The sequence below is a fragment of the Hyla sarda genome (assembly GCF_029499605.1).
Source record: "Hyla sarda isolate aHylSar1 chromosome 1 unlocalized genomic scaffold, aHylSar1.hap1 SUPER_1_unloc_3, whole genome shotgun sequence".
In the NCBI taxonomy this organism is placed as follows: Eukaryota; Metazoa; Chordata; class Amphibia; order Anura; family Hylidae; genus Hyla; species Hyla sarda.
This window is the reverse complement of record NW_026607589.1, coordinates 499,704-516,540: the sequence shown is the minus strand read 5'-3', so window position 1 is coordinate 516,540 and position 16,837 is coordinate 499,704. Positions and strand designations below refer to the sequence as shown.

The window sequence follows — 16,837 nt, the reverse complement described above, 5'->3', positions numbered from 1 at the left end:
GAAGCCCCGCCCTCCTGTCCTTGTGGCCCTATTCCTGTTATGTCTTTACCTCTAATATGTCAGGTTCTTCTTCTCCTTCTGGTTCTCTCCCCGCGGTGTCCACATGTCTCCCCGGCCGCCGCCATCTTGTAGAAGGAGGTTTATGGAGAACTGGGCCGACTCCTCTGTGGATCCAGGCTCTGCCGACACGCCCCCTCCCATAGACATGAATGGAGGGGGTGTGGCTGTGTAATCACGAGGGGTTGTGGCTGTGACGTCACGAGGGTGTGTGGCTGTGACATCACGAGGGGGTGTGGCTGTGACATCACGAGGGGGTTTGGCTGTGACATCACGAGGGTGTGTGGCTGTGACATCACGAGGGGGTGTGGCTGTGACATCACGAGGGGTGTGGCTGTGACATCACGAGGGGTGTGGCTGTGACATCACGAGGGGGTGTGGCTGTGACATAACGAGGGGGTGTGGCTGTGACATCACGAGGGGTGTGGCTGTGACATCACGAGGGGGTGTGGCTGTGACATCACGAGGGTGTGTGGCTGTGACATCACGAGGGGTGTGTGGCTGTGACATCACGAGGGGTGTGTGGCTGTGACATCACGAGGGGGTGTGGCTGTGACATCACGAGGGGTGTGTGGCTGTGACATCACGAGGGGTGTGTGGCTGTGACATCACGAGGGGGTGTGGCTGTGACATCACGAGGGGGTGTGGCTGTGATGTGACACAATGAACCCCTATAAAGGTGACTCCACCCCCAGACATCTTCTCCTCTCTCTGGGGGAGGGGAGAGACATTGATCTATAGATAAAATATAGTAAAATGATACATTAACCCTTCATCTCCCACATCCTATAAATCTCCTCCGGCTCTGGTGTCCAAGGTGATAGATTAGTCGCCATCCATGAGTCTCATGATAGATTCTACCAGACGTGGCCCCCGTGGATGTGATTCCAGGATCCTGTGGAGTCGCCGTCCTGTTGTGTCCTCCAGCGTGTTCTCTGCTATATTGCTGGGTCATGTGATTGGTCGTCCATTCCCGCCTTATGCTCCTCCCCCCCCTTGTTTCCCTTCACCCTCTATCCTCCCTTTCTCTTTTCTTTACGTTTACCTTCTTGTCTTTCTTTTCGTGTTCTCGGTGTTTGTTCTTCTGTATTTGATTCTTTGCCGCCAAAGATTCTGAAAGATTTTCTGGTAAATTTCCGAGGACGTCATCATAGAGGAGAACTCATCCGAAATCATTGTGACTATAATGTCTCCTCAGATGTTTCCCCAGATTATCTCCAGGAAATGGATTTTATTTCTCCATAGAATCTGGTGCGGTTTATCATCGTCTCCTCTTCTTCCCTTCAGGTTTCTCCAATCCAGGATCCTCTGCTGATATCTTCTATATAAGAGAATTCTCCTGGATGACCCATCAACCATGGAGAGAGACAGGAACAAGATGGCCGACAGGATCATAAACCTCACCCTACAGATACTCTTCCGGCTTACTGGAGAGGTGAGGGATTCTGGGAGTGATGTCACATGACCTCATTCTTATCTAAGTAATAACAGATGGATATGACTGGAGAGGTGAGGGATTCTGGGAGTGATGTCACATGACCTCATTCTTATCTATGTAATAACAGATAGATATGACTGGAGGGGTGAGGGATTCTGGTAGTGATGTCACATGACCTCATTCTTATCTATGTAATAACAGATGGATATGACTGGAGAGGTGAGGGATTCTGGCAGTGATGTCACATGACCTCATTCTTATCTATGAAATAACAGATGGATATGAATGGAGAGGTGAGGGATTCTGGGAGTGATGTCACATGACCTCATTCTTATCTATGTAATAACAGATGGATATGACTGGAGAGGTGAGGGATTCTGGGAGTGATGTCACATGACCTCATTCTTATCTATGTAATAACAGATGGATATGACTGGAGAGGTGAGGGATTCTGGGAGTGATGTTACATGACCTCATTCTTATCTATGTAATAACAGATGGATATGACTGGAGATGTGAGGGATTCTGGGAGTGATGTCACATGACCTCATTCTTATCTATGTAATAACAGAAGGATATGACTGGAGAGGTGAGGGATTCTGGGAGTGATGTCACATGACCTCATTCTTATCTATGTAATAATAGATGGATATGACTGGAGAGGTGAGGGATTCTGGGAGTGATGTCACATGACCTCATTCTTATCTATGGAACAACAGATGGATATGACTGGAGAGGTGAGGGATTCTGGGAATGTATGTAGTGATATTAATGTGTCTCTCCATATACAGGATTACACAGTAGTGAAGAAGTCCTCTAGTGGGCGCTGTCAGGCTCCTGTGTGTGAAGGATGGGGAAGAACCCTGAGCCCAATCCCGGGGCCCCCACCTCACTCCCTGATACATGAGGAAATGGATGAACAAAAGATCCGAGAACTTATCAACAAGATGATGGAGCTGCTGACTGGAGAGGTGACACTGCTGGGACATTATACAGTAATGGAGGGGTCTGGTGATGACTGGAGAGGTGACACTGCTGGGACATTATACAGTAATGGAGGGGTCTGGTGATGACTGGAGAGGTGACACTGCTGGGAATGCTGGGACATTATACAGTAATGGAGGGGTCTGGTGATGACTGGAGAGGTGACACTGCTGGGACATTATACAGTAATGGAGGGGTCTGGTGATGACTGGAGAGGTGACACTGCTGGGACATTATACAGTAATGGAGGGGTCTGGTGATGACTAGAGAGGTGACACTGCTGGGACATTATACAGTAATGGAGGGGTCTGGTGATGACTGGAGAGGTGACACTGCTGGGACATTATACAGTAATGGAGGAGTCTGGTGAATGCTGGAGAGGTGACACTGCTGGGACATTATACAGTAATGGAGGGGTCTGGTGATGACTGGAGAGGTGACACTGCTGGGACATTATACAGTAATGGAGGGGTCTGGTGATGACTGGAGTGGTGACACTGCTGGGACATTATACAGTAATGGAGGGGTCTGGTGATGACTGGAGAGGTGACACTGCTGGGACATTATACAGTAATGGAGGGGTCTGGTGATGACTGGAGAGGTGACACTGCTGGGACATTATACAGTAATGGAGGGGTCTGGTGATGACTGGAGAGGTGACACTGCTGGGACATTATACAGTAATGGAGGGGTCTGGTGATGACTGGAGAGGTGACACTGCTGGGACATTATACAGTAATGGAGGGGTCTGGTGATGACTGGAGAGGTGACACTGCTGGGACATTATACAGTAATGGAGGGGTCTGGTGATGACTGGAGAGGTGACACTGCTGGGAATGCTGGGACATTATACAGTAACACCACTGGAGGGGTCGAGGTGATGACTGTATCATTATGTGTCAGGTTCCTATAAGGTGTCAGGACGTGGCGGTCTATTTCTCCATGGAGGAGTGGGAGTATGTAGAAGGACACAAGGATCAGTACAAGGATCAGGTCATGATGGAGGATCAGCAGCCCCTCACATCACCAGGTAATAGACATGACTATATACACACGTCCTCTCATTATTTGTATGTAAAGAATGAATTCAGTCTCTGTATGTGTTCCCTACAGTCAGATCCAGTAAGAAAACAGCACCAGAGAGGTGTCCCCGTCCTCTTGATAAACAGAATATGGAGGATATTACCACAGGGAAAGATCTGATCTATATTAATATTACAGACATAAAGAAAGAAGTAGAGACAGATGTGAGCAGTGATGAGCAGTATAAGGAGGACATTTCTACAGGGAAAGATCTGACCTATATTAATCCTACAGATATAAAAGAAGAAGATACAGATGTGAGCGGTGATAAGCAGTATAAGGAGGACATTCCTACAGGGGAAGATCTCATCTCGATTAATGCTACAGACATAAGGGAAGAAGAAGAGACAGATGTGAGCAGTAATGAGCAGTATAAGGAGGACATTCATACAGAGAAAGATCTGATCTATATTAATACAACAGATATAAAGGAAGAAGAGACAGATGTGAGTGGTGATGAGCAGTATAAGGAGGACATTCCTACAGGTAACCGCCCAGGTGAGTAGTAACCACTAAATACAGAGAAGGGTTACAGATTCTATTCAGTCAACGGCTGCAATATTTTTCGGAAGTATTGGTGTAACTAGAATCTTTGGGACTTCAGGGTAAACAGGTGACGTCTTCCTGGAAACGTTCTCTTTTCTTTTGTACGCTGAGTGGACTCATGTTGTAGTAACTCTGCATAGATCCCAGTCAGTCAGCGACAAAGAAGCTGCAAACTTATGTCCGAACCGCTACATAAGATGGCGTTGGAACCTTCCAAAGAATCCTGAGGAGAGGGGATAATTGTCTGATCGTGGGGGTCCGGCTGCCGAGACCCCCCATGATCTCTTGCCCAGCACCCCAGATCTCTTCAGGCACAGGTGACCTCCGCTCCGTGCAGGGATTACTGTCGACCACCGCACCAAGAGATGCCTGACATGTCTCTCCATGAATCTCTATGGGAGAGACAGAGATACACAAACAGAATGCCAGGCAGGAGATTGCGGGGGTCTCAGTGGTCGGACCCCCAGTGATCAAACATATACCCAATATCCACAGGACTCGAGGCCACTGTAGGACACCCAGCAAGTTCCATGCATGAGCCTTCTTCTGAGGAATGGTATGTGCACTGGCCCTTAAAGGGGTACTCCGCCCCTAGACATCTTATCTAAAGAATAGGGGATAAGATGTCTGATCACAGGGGTCCTGCTGCTGGGAGATCTATGGAAGAGACGGAGATACACGGCCACACCCCCTCCATTCATGTCTATGGGAGGGGGCGCAACAACACGAGGGGGCGTGGCCGTGACGTCACAACCACTGCTCCAGGAATCTGCCTTTTGTTTAGAACGCAGGGTGCTGTGGGAGATCCTGGGGGGCCCCAGCAGCCGGACTCCCGCAATCAGACATCTTATCCCGCATCCTTAGGATAAGGGATAAGATGTCTAGCAGATGAGTACCCCTTTAAATCCCTTTATTCTTTCCCTCTGATACGGAAATGTTCCGGTTCGGGTCACCTGTGTGGGTCCAAATGGAGGTATAGGTGCGGCTGGCGAGCCGTGAGCGAAAATCATTAAAAATAACGGTTCCCCTTATAACTTGGTTCCTGGATAATTTCACTAACTTTATTAGCACATAAGTCTTTCTATACACATTAATAGACAAAAGACAAAAATGTGATACTGTCTGCCTAGACAGGATAGGGGATAGGTTATAGATCATGGGGGGTCCGACCCTTGTGACTCCCCGCGATCTGAATGGGGCCCTGGCAGTCTGTCGGAAGTGGCCATTCCGACCCCCACAGGATGCCGCGGCCGACACACCACCTCCGTGTATCTCTATGGTATACATGGAGGGGGAGTGTCGGCCGTCGCTCCATACAGGGGTTGGTCCACCCCCTTCAAGTAGACTGCCAGGGCCCCGTTCAGGAGATCGCAGGGAGTCCCAAACGTCAGACCCTGTGATCTATAATGTATCCCCTATCCCATTGGTTCTTTTTTGCCTGAGTTCCCCTTGACAGCCCATTCCCAAAAAATTGTCCCCCCATATTAGAGACATTTTGTAATGATTATAGTATAATTCATATGCTTTAACAGGCCCCTGTTCCTCTCCCTATCCCCCCAGTCCCTGATTTACAGGTGACATCTTCTCTAACCAGAGTTGTTTAATTTTCTTATCTTCACTATCTGGCCTAGACCGCCATGAAGATTTCTCCAAGACGTCTCCACAGAACCAGACAAACAAACATTAAGGCTCCTTTCTGCAGTACAATACCCACCTATTTACAAACTTCCCATGTTTATTGTCACACACAGTAATAGGACCCGCATTGCGTCCCCATAAAGTTGTTAGGTCCCCCTCTGTGCCCCTAGATATAGCTGTAGGCCCCCAAACTGTCCCCATATATAGTTGTAGGCCACCATACTTTCCCCATATATAGCTGTAGGCCACCATACTGCCCCCATATATAGTTGTAGGCCACCATACTGTCCCCATATATAGTTGTAGGCCCCCATACTGCCCCCATATATAGTTGTAGGCCACCATACTGCCCCCATATATAGCTGTAGGCCCCCATACTGTCCCCATATATAGTTGTAGGCCCCCATACTGCCCCCATATATAGTTGTAGGCCACCATACTGCCCCCATATATAGCTGTAGGCCACCATACTTTCCCCATATATAGTTGTAGGCCACCATACTGTCCCCATATATAGTTGTAGGCCACCATACTGTCCCCATATATAGCTGTAGGCCACCATACTGCCCCCATATATAGTTGTAGGCCACCATACTGCCCCCATATATAGTTGTAGGCCACCATACTGCCCCCATATATAGCTGTAGGCCACCATACTGCCCCCATATATAGTTGTAGGCCTCCATACTGTCCCCATATATAGTTGTAGGCCACCATACTGTCCCCATATATAGTTGTAGGCCTCCATACTGTCCCCATATATAGTTGTAGGCCACCATACTGCCCCCATATATAGCTGTAGGCCCCCATACTGTCCCCATATATAGCTGTAGGCCACCATACTGTCCCCATATATAGTTGTAGGCCTCCATACTGCCCCCATATATGGTTGTAGGCCACCATACTGCCCCCATATATAGCTGTAGGCCCCCATACTGTCCCCATATATAGTTGTAGGCCACCATACTGTCCCCATATATAGTTGTAGGCCCCCATACTGTCCCCATATATAGTTGTAGGCCACCATACTGCCCCCTGATATAGCTGTAGGCCCCCATACTGCCCCCATATATAGCTGTAGGCCCCTATACTGCCCCATATATAGTTGTAGGCCACCATACTGCCCCCATATATAGTTGTAGGCCACCATACTGCCCCCATATATAGTTGTAGGCCACCATACTGTCCCCATATATAGCTGTAGCCCCCCATACTGTCCCCATATATAGTTGTAGGCCCCCATACTGCCCCCATATATAGTTGTAGGCCCCCATACTGTCCCCGTATATAGTTGTAGGCCACCATACTGTCCCCATATATAGTTGTAGGCCACCATACTGCCCCCATATATAGCTGTAGGCCACCATACTGCCCCCATATATAGTTGTAGGCCCCATACTGTCCCCATATATAGTTGTAGGCCCCCATACTGTCCCCATATATAGTTGTAGGCCACCATACTGTCCCCGTATATAGTTGTAGGCCCCCATACTGTCCCCATATATAGTTGTAGGCCCCTATACTGTCCCCATATATAGCTGTAGGCCCCCAAACTGTCCCCATATATAGTTGTAGGCCACCATTCTGCCCCCATATATACCATATATACTCGAGTATAAGCCAACCAGAGTATAAGCCGAGACCCCTAATTTCAACCCAAAATCCCAGGAAAAGTTATTGACTCGAGTATAAGCCTAGGGTGGGAAATACATCATCCCCCCCTGTCATCATCCAGACCCCCGTCATTAACATCCTCATCATCATCATCACCGCCTGTCATCATCCCACACCCCCCCCCCCCTTCATCATCCCCTTGTCATCATCCCACACCCTCCCTTCATCATCCTCTTGTCATCATCCCCACCCCCCTTCATCATCCCCTTGTAATCATCCCACACACCCCCCCTTCATCATCCCCTTGTCATCATCCCACACCCCCCCTTCATCATCCTCTTGTCATCATCCGCCCTCAGTGGTCTTCAACCTGCGGACCTCCAGAGGTTTCAAAACTACAACTCCCAGCAAGCCCGGGCAGCCATCGGCTGTCCGGGCTTGCTGGGAGTTGTAGTTTTGAAACCTCCGGAGGTCCGCAGGTTGAAGACCACTGCGGCCTTCAACATCATCCAGCCCCCTCTCACCCCCTTTAGTTCTGTACAGTACTCACCTCTGCTCGGCGCTGGTCCGGTGCTGCAGGACTGTCCGGTGAGGAGGTCGTCCGGTGGGATAGTGGTTCCGGGCTGCTATCTTCACCGGGGAGGCCTCTTCTCCGCGCTTCCGGCCCAAAATAGAGGCGTTGCCTTGACAATGACGCAGAAGTACGTTGGCAATGAACGTACCTCTGCGTCGTTGTCAAGGCAATGTGACTATTCTGGGGCCGGGCCGAAGCGCTTAGAAGAGGCCTCCCCGGTGAAGATGGCAGCCCGGAACCACTATCCCACCGGATGACCTCCTCACCGGACAGTCCTGCAGCACCGGACCAGCGCCGAGCGGAGGTGAGTACTGTACAGAACTAAAGGGGGTGAAAGGGGGCTGGATGATGTCGAAGGCGGCAGTGGTCTTCAACCTGCGGACCTCCCGAGGTTTCAAAACTACAACTCCCAGCAAGCCCGGACAGCCGATGGCTGCCCGGGCTTGCTGGGAGTTGTAGTTTTGAAACCTCTGGAGGTCCGCAGGTTGAAGACCACTGCGGGTGGAGAGTTCACTCGAGTATAAGCCGAGGGGGGTGTTTTCAGCACGAAAAATCGTGCTGAAAAACTCGGCTTATACTCGAGTATATATGGCTGTAGGCCCCCATACTGTCGCCATATATAGTTGTAGGCCCCCATACTGTCCCTATATATATCTGTAGGCCCCCATACTGTCCCCATATATAGTTGTAGGCCACCATACTGCCCCCATATATAGTTGTAGGCCACCATACTGTCCCCATATATAGTTGTAGGCCCCCATACTGCCCCCATATATAGTTGTAGGCCACCATACTGTCCCCATATATAGCTGTAGGCCACCATACTGTCCCCATATATAGTTGTAGGCCACCATACTGTCCCCATATATAGTTGTAGGCCACCATACTGTCCCCATATATAGTTGTAGGCCCCCATACTGCCCCCATATATAGCTGTAGGCCACCATACTGTCCCCATATATAGTTGTAGGCCACCATACTGTCCCCATATATAGTTGTAGGCCACCATACTGCCCCCATATATAGTTGTAGGCCCCCATACTGTCCCCATATATAGTTGGAGGCCACCATACTGTCCCCATATATAGCTGTAGGCCCCCATACTGTCCCCATATATAGTTGTAGGCCTCCATACTGTCCCCATATATAGTTGTAGGCCACCATACTGCCCCCATATATAGTTGTAGGCCACCATACTGTCCCCATATATAGCTGTAGGCCACCATACTGTCCCCATATATAGCTGTAGGCCTCCATACTGTCCCCATATATAGTTGTAGGCCCCCATACTGTCCCCATATATAGCTGTAGGCCACCATACTGTCCCCATATATAGCTGTAGGCCACCATACTGTCTCCATATATAGTTGTAGGCCCCCATACTGTCCCCATATATAGTTGTAGGCCCCCATACTGTCCCCATATATAGTTGTAGGCCACCATACTGTCCCCATATATAGTTGTAGGCCTCCATACTGCCCCCATATATAACTGTAGGCCTCCATACTGTCCCATATATAGTTGTAGGCCCCCATACTGTCCCCATATATAGCTGTAGGCCCCCATACTGCCCCCATATATAGCTGTATGCCACCATACTGCCCCCTGATATAGCTGTAGGCCCCCATACTGTCCCCATATATAGTTGTAGGCCACCATACTGTCCCCATATATAGCTGTAGGCCCCCATACTGTCCCCATATATAGTTGTAGGCATCCATACTGCCCCCATATATAACTGTAGGCCTCCATACTGTCCCATATATAGTTGTAGGCCCCCATACTGTCCCTATATATAGTTGTAGGCCCCCATACTGTCCCCATATATAGCTGTAGGCCCCCATACTGCCCCCATATATAGCTGTAAGCCACCATACTGCCCCCTGATATAGCTGTAGGCCTCCATACTGTCCCCATATATAGCTGTAGGCCACCATACTGCCCCCATATATAGTTGTAGGCCACCATACTGTCCCCATATATAGTTGTAGGCCACCATACTGTCCCCATATATAGTTGTAGGCCACCATACTGTCCCCATATATAGTTGTAGGCCCCCATACTGCCCCCATATATAGCTGTAGGCCACCATACTGTCCCCATATATAGCTGTAGGCCACCATACTGTCCCCATATATAGCTGTAGGCCACCATACTGTCCCCATATATAGTTGTAGGCCACCATACTGTCCCCATATATAGTTGTAGGCCACCATACTGTCCCCATATATAGTTGTAGGCCCCCATACTGCCCCCATATATAGCTGTAGGCCACCATACTGTCCCCATATATAGTTGTAGGCCACCATACTGTCCCCATATATAGTTGTAGGCCACCATACTGCCCCCATATATAGTTGTAGGCCCCCATACTGTCCCCATATATAGTTGGAGGCCACCATACTGTCCCCATATATAGCTGTAGGCCCCCATACTGTCCCCATATATAGTTGTAGGCCTCCATACTGTCCCCATATATAGCTGTAGGCCACCATACTGCCCCCATATATAGCTGTAGGCCACCATACTGTCCCCATATATAGCTGTAGGCCACCATACTGTCCCCATATATAGCTGTAGGCCTCCATACTGTCCCCATATATAGTTGTAGGCCCCCATACTGTCCCCATATATAGCTGTAGGCCACCATACTGTCCCCATATATAGCTGTAGGCCACCATACTGTCCCCATATATAGCTGTAGGCCACCATACTGTCCCCATATATAGCTGTAGGCCACCATACTGTCTCCATATATAGTTGTAGGCCCCCATACTGTCCCCATATATAGTTGTAGGCCCCCATACTGTCCCCATATATAGTTGTAGGCCACCATACTGTCCCCATATATAGTTGTAGGCCTCCATACTGCCCCCATATATAACTGTAGGCCTCCATACTGTCCCATATATAGTTGTAGGCCCCCATACTGTCCCCATATATAGCTGTAGGCCCCCATACTGCCCCCATATATAGCTGTATGCCACCATACTGCCCCCTGATATAGCTGTAGGCCCCCATACTGTCCCCATATATAGTTGTAGGCCACCATACTGTCCCCATATATAGCTGTAGGCCCCCATACTGTCCCCATATATAGTTGTAGGCATCCATACTGCCCCCATATATAACTGTAGGCCTCCATACTGTCCCATATATAGTTGTAGGCCCCCATACTGTCCCCATATATAGCTGTAGGCCCCCATACTGCCCCCATATATAGCTGTATGCCACCATACTGTCCCCATATATAGTTGTAGGCCCCCATACTGCCCCCTGATATAGCTGTAGGCCTCCATACTGTCCCCATATATAGCTGTAGGCCACCATACTGCCCCCATATATAGTTGTAGGCCACCATACTGTCCCCATATATAGTTGTAGGCCACCATACTGTCCCCATATATAGTTGTAGGCCACCATACTGTCCCCATATATCGTTGTAGGCCACCATACTGCCCCCATATATAGTTGTAGGCCACCATACTGTCCCCATATATAGCTGTAGGCCTCCATACTGCCCCCATATATAGCTGTAGGCCACCATACTGTCCCCATATATAGTTGTAGGCCACCATACTTTCCCCATATATAGTTGTAAGCCCCCAAACTGCCCCCATATATAGCTGTATGCCACATACTGTCCCCATATATAGTTGTAGGCCTCCATACTGCCCCCATATATAGCTGTAGGCCCCCATACTGTCCCCATATATAGTTGTAGGCCACCATACTGTCCCCATATATAGTTGTAGGCCACCATACTGCCCCCATATATAGTTGTAGGCCACCATACTGTCCCCATATATAGCTGTAGGCCCCCATACTGTCCCCATATATAGTTGTAGGCCTCCATACTGTCCCCATATATAGTTGTAGGCCCCCATACTGTCCCCATATATAGCTGTAGGCCACCATACTGCCCCCATATATAGTTGTAGGCCACCATACTGTCCCCATATATAGCTGTAGGCCACCATACTGTCCCCATATATAGCTGTAGGCCACCATACTGCCCCCATATATAGTTGTAGGTCCCCATACTGTCCCCATATATAGCTGTAGGCCCCCATACTGTCCCCATATATAGTTGTAGGCCCCCATACTGTCCCCATATATAGTTGTAGGCCACCATACTGCCCCCATATATAGTTGTAGGTCCCCATACTGTCCCCATATATAGTTGTAGGCCCCCATACTGTCCCCATATATAGTTGTAGGCCCCCATACTGTCCCCATATATAGTTGTAGGCCCCCATACTGTCCCCATATATAGTTGTAGGCCCCCAAACTGCCCCCATATATAGTTGTAGGCCACCATACTGTCCCCATATATAGTTGTAGGCCACCATACTGCCCCCATATATAGCTGTAGGCCACCATACTGTCCCCATATATAGCTGTAGGCCACCATACTGTCCCCATATATAGCTGTAGGCCTCCATACTGTCCCCATATATAGTTGTAGGCCCCCATACTGTCCCCATATATAGCTGTAGGCCACCATACTGCCCCCATATATAGCTGTAGGCCACCATACTGCCCCCATATATAGTTGTAGGCCCCCATACTGTCCCCATACATAGTTGTAGGCCTCCATACTGTCCCCATACATAGTTGTAGGCCCCCATACTGTCCCCATATATAGTTGTAGGCCCCCAAACTGCCCCCATATATAGTTGTAGGCCACCATACTGTCCCCATATATAGCTGTAGGCCCCCATACTGTCCCCATATATAGTTGAAGGCCACCATACTGTCCCCATTTATAGCTGTAGGCACCCATACTGCCCCCATATATAGTTGTAGGCCCCATACTGTCCCCATATATAGTTGTAGGCCACCATACTGTCCCCATATATAGTTGAAGGCCACCAAACTGTCCCCATATATAGCTGTAGGCCACCATACTGTCCCCATATATAATTGTAGGCCCCCATACTGTCCCCATATATAGTTGTAGGCCCCCAAACTGCCCCCATATATAGTTGTAGGCCACCATACTGTCCCCATATATAGTTGTAGGCCTCCATACTGCCCCCATATATAGTTGAAGGCCACCATACTGTCCCCATATATAGCTGTAGGCCACCATACTGTCCCCATATATAGTTGTAGGCCCCCATACTGCCCCCATATATAGTTGAAGGCCACCATACTGTCCCCATATATAGCTGTAGGCCCCCATACTGTCCCCATATATAGTTGTAGGCCCCCATATCTAGCTGTAGGCCCCCATACTGTCCCCATATATAGTTGTAGGCCTCCATACTGTCCCCATATATAGTTGTAGGCCACCATACTGCCCCCATATATAGTTGTAGGCCCCCATACTGTCCCCATATATAGCTGTAGGCCACCATACTGTCCCTATATATAGTTGTAGGCCACCATACTGCCCCCATATATAGCTGTAGGCCCCCATACTGTCCCCATATATAGTTGTAGGCCACCATACTGTCCCCATATATAGCTGTAGGCCACCATACTGTCCCCAGATATAATTGTAGGCCCCCAAACTGCCCCCATATATAGTTGTAGGCCACCATACTGTCCCCATATATAGTTGTAGGCCACCATACTGTCCCCATATATAGTTGTAGGCCCCCATACTGCCCCCATATATAGTTGTAGGCCTCAATACTGCCCCCATATATAGTTGAAGGCCACCATACTGTCCCCATATATAGCTGTAGGCCACCATACTGCCCCCATATATAGCTGTAGGCCACCATACTGCCCCCATATATAGTTGTAGGCCACCATACTGTCCCCATATATAGCTGTAGGCCTCAATACTGCCCCCATATATAGTTGAAGGCCACCATACTGTCCCCATATATAGCTGTAGGCCACCATACTGCCCCCATATATAGTTGAAGGCCACCATACTGTCCCCATATATAGTTGTAGGCCACCATACTGTCCCCATATATAGTTGTAGGCCACCATACTGTCCCCATATATAGTTGTAGGCCTCCATACTGTCCCCATATATAGTTGTAGGCCACCATACTGCCCCCATATATAGTTGTAGGCCCCCATACTGTCCCCATATATAGTTGTAGGCCACCATACTGTCCCTATATATAGTTGTAGGCCACCATACTGCCCCCATATATAGCTGTAGGCCCCCATACTGTCCCCATATATAGTTGTAGGCCACCATACTGTCCCCATATATAGCTGTAGGCCACCATACTGTCCCCAGATATAATTGTAGGCCCCCAAACTGCCCCCATATATAGTTGTAGGCCACCATACTGTCCCCATATATAGTTGTAGGCCACCATACTGTCCCCATATATAGTTGTAGGCCCCCATACTGCCCCCATATATAGTTGTAGGCCTCAATACTGCCCCCATATATAGTTGAAGGCCACCATACTGTCCCCATATATAGCTGTAGGCCACCATACTGCCCCCATATATAGCTGTAGGCCACCATACTGCCCCCATATATAGTTGTAGGCCTCAATACTGCCCCCATATATAGTTGAAGGCCACCATACTGTCCCCATATATAGCTGTAGGCCACCATACTGCCCCCATATATAGTTGAAGGCCACCATACTGTCCCCATATATAGCTGTAGGCCCTTATACTGCCCCTATATATAGCTGTAGGCCACCATACTGTCCCATATATAGTTGTAGGCCCCCATACTGTCCCCATATATAGCTGTAGGCCCCTATACTGCCCCTATATATAGTTGTAGGCCACCATACTGTCCCCATATATAGTTGTAGGCCACCATACTGTCCCCATATATAGTTGTAGGCCCCTATACTGCCCCTATATATAGTTGTAGGCCACCATACTGTCCCCATATATAGTTGTAGGCCACCATACTGTCCCCATATATAGTTGTAGGCCCCCATACTGCCCCCATATTTAGCTGTAGGCCACCATACTGTCCCCATATATAGTTGTGGGCCACCATACTGTCCCCATATATAGTTGTAGGCCACCATACTGTCCCCATATATAGTTGTAGGCCACCATACTCTCCCCATATATAGCTGTAGGCCCCCATACTGCCCCCATATATAGCTGTAGGCCACCATACTGTCCCCATATATAGTTGTAGGCCACCATACTGTCCCCATATATAGTTGTAGGCCACCATACTGTCCCCATATATAGTTGTAGGCCACCATACTGTCCCCATATATAGTTGTAGGCCACCATACTGTCCCCATATATAGTTGTAGGCCTCCATACTGTCCCCATATATAGTTGTAGGCCCCCATACTGTCCCCATATATAGTTGTAGGCCCCCATACTGTCCCCATATATAGTTGTAGGCCACCATACTGTCCCCATATATAGCTGTAGTCCACCATACTGTCCCCATATATAGCTGTAGGCCACCATACTGTCCCCATATATAGTTGTAGGCCACCATACTGTCCCATATATAGTTGTAGGCCCCCATACTGTCCCCATATATAGCTGTAGGCCCCTATACTGCCCCTATATATAGTTGTAGGCCACCATACTGTCCCCATATATAGTTGTAGGCCACCATACTGTCCCCATATATAGTTGTAGGCCCCTATACTGCTCCCATATATAGTTGTAGGCCACCAAACTGTCCCCATATATAGTTGTAGGCCACCATACTGTCCCCATATATAGTTGTAGGCCCCCATACTGCCCCCATATATAGCTGTAGGCCACCATACTGTCCCCATATATAGTTGTAGGCCACCATACTGTCCCCATATATAGTTGTAGGCCACCATACTGTCCCCATATATAGTTGTAGGCCACCATACTCTCCCCATATATAGCTGTAGGCCCCCATACTGCCCCCATATATAGCTGTAGGCCACCATACTGTCCCCATATATAGTTGTAGGCCACCATACTGTCCCCATATATAGTTGTAGGCCACCATACTGTCCCCATATATAGTTGTAGGCCACCATACTGTCCCCATATATAGTTGTAGGCCACCATACTGTCCCCATATATAGTTGTAGGCCTCCATACTGTCCCCATATATAGTTGTAGGCCCCCATACTGTCCCCATATATAGTTGTAGGCCCCCATACTGTCCCCATATATAGCTGTAGTCCACCATACTGTCCCCATATATAGCTGTAGGCCCCCATACTGTCCCCATATATAGCTGTAGGCCACCATACTGTCCCCATATATAGTTGTAGGCCACCATACTGTCCCCATATATAGTTGTAGGCCACCATACTGCCCCCATATATAGCTGTAGGCCCCCATACTGTCCCCATATATAGTTGTAGGCCACCATACTGTCCCTCTTTGGTGTCCACTGCTCCTCTGGTCTGTGGACCTATTCCTATGTCTCAGAGCAGTAGGTCCCCGATCTGCAGGGACAGTGGAGCAACAAAGCTGATGGTAGTTCCTGCCCACAGCACCCAGTGTCCGCGCTTCCCCTTTGCTGTCCTCCTGCTCCTCGGTGCAGTGACGTCAGCCGGCCATTTCTTACAAGGTCATCCAGACCAGTAACCAGTGGCTGTGGCTGCCATTACTGAGTTTTTTCAAGTACCCCCTGGAGAACTGCTAAGTACCCCTGGGGGAGAACCACTGCCCTATGCTTTACCTGAATTCTCTGGCTGACATGAGGATTATAAAGGGGGCGGTTTGGATGACTGCTCCATTATAACCTGCAGGGTCAGGTGGATTGGGGGACATGGTCATTTGGTCCCTGACCAGGCCCTATAGCAGTGATTTTCTCTCAGGCTGTGTCCACATGATTGTCAAAGACAGGTGTCCCTGCTCCTTGTAAGGCAGTGGTGTCAAACTGTGGCCCTCCAGATGTTGCAAAACTCCAGCTCCCGGACATGCTGGGTTTTGCAACATTTGGAAGGCTGCAGTTTGAAGACCACCGCACTAAGGGATACCATGAGAGGGAAGCC

The 16,837-nt window shown here is 48.9% G+C and overlaps 2 protein-coding genes across 2 annotated transcripts in view; one reads left to right on the top strand and one right to left on the bottom strand.

The window, feature by feature from the left end:
* LOC130298173 (uncharacterized) overlaps nucleotides 1-16,837 on the bottom strand; it is a 308,559-nt gene that overhangs the window by 164,847 nt on the left and 126,875 nt on the right. The gene's annotated exons all lie outside the window — the stretch shown is intronic.
* Nucleotides 1-16,837, top strand: part of LOC130298171 (uncharacterized) — a 133,634-nt gene that overhangs the window by 56,212 nt on the left and 60,585 nt on the right. Inside the window, 2 exon segments of the mRNA XM_056551082.1 lie at nucleotides 3,383-3,509; nucleotides 3,593-4,060. Of these exon segments, the coding sequence (XP_056407057.1) occupies nucleotides 3,422-3,509; nucleotides 3,593-4,060 (556 nt within the window). The 5' untranslated portion in view covers nucleotides 3,383-3,421.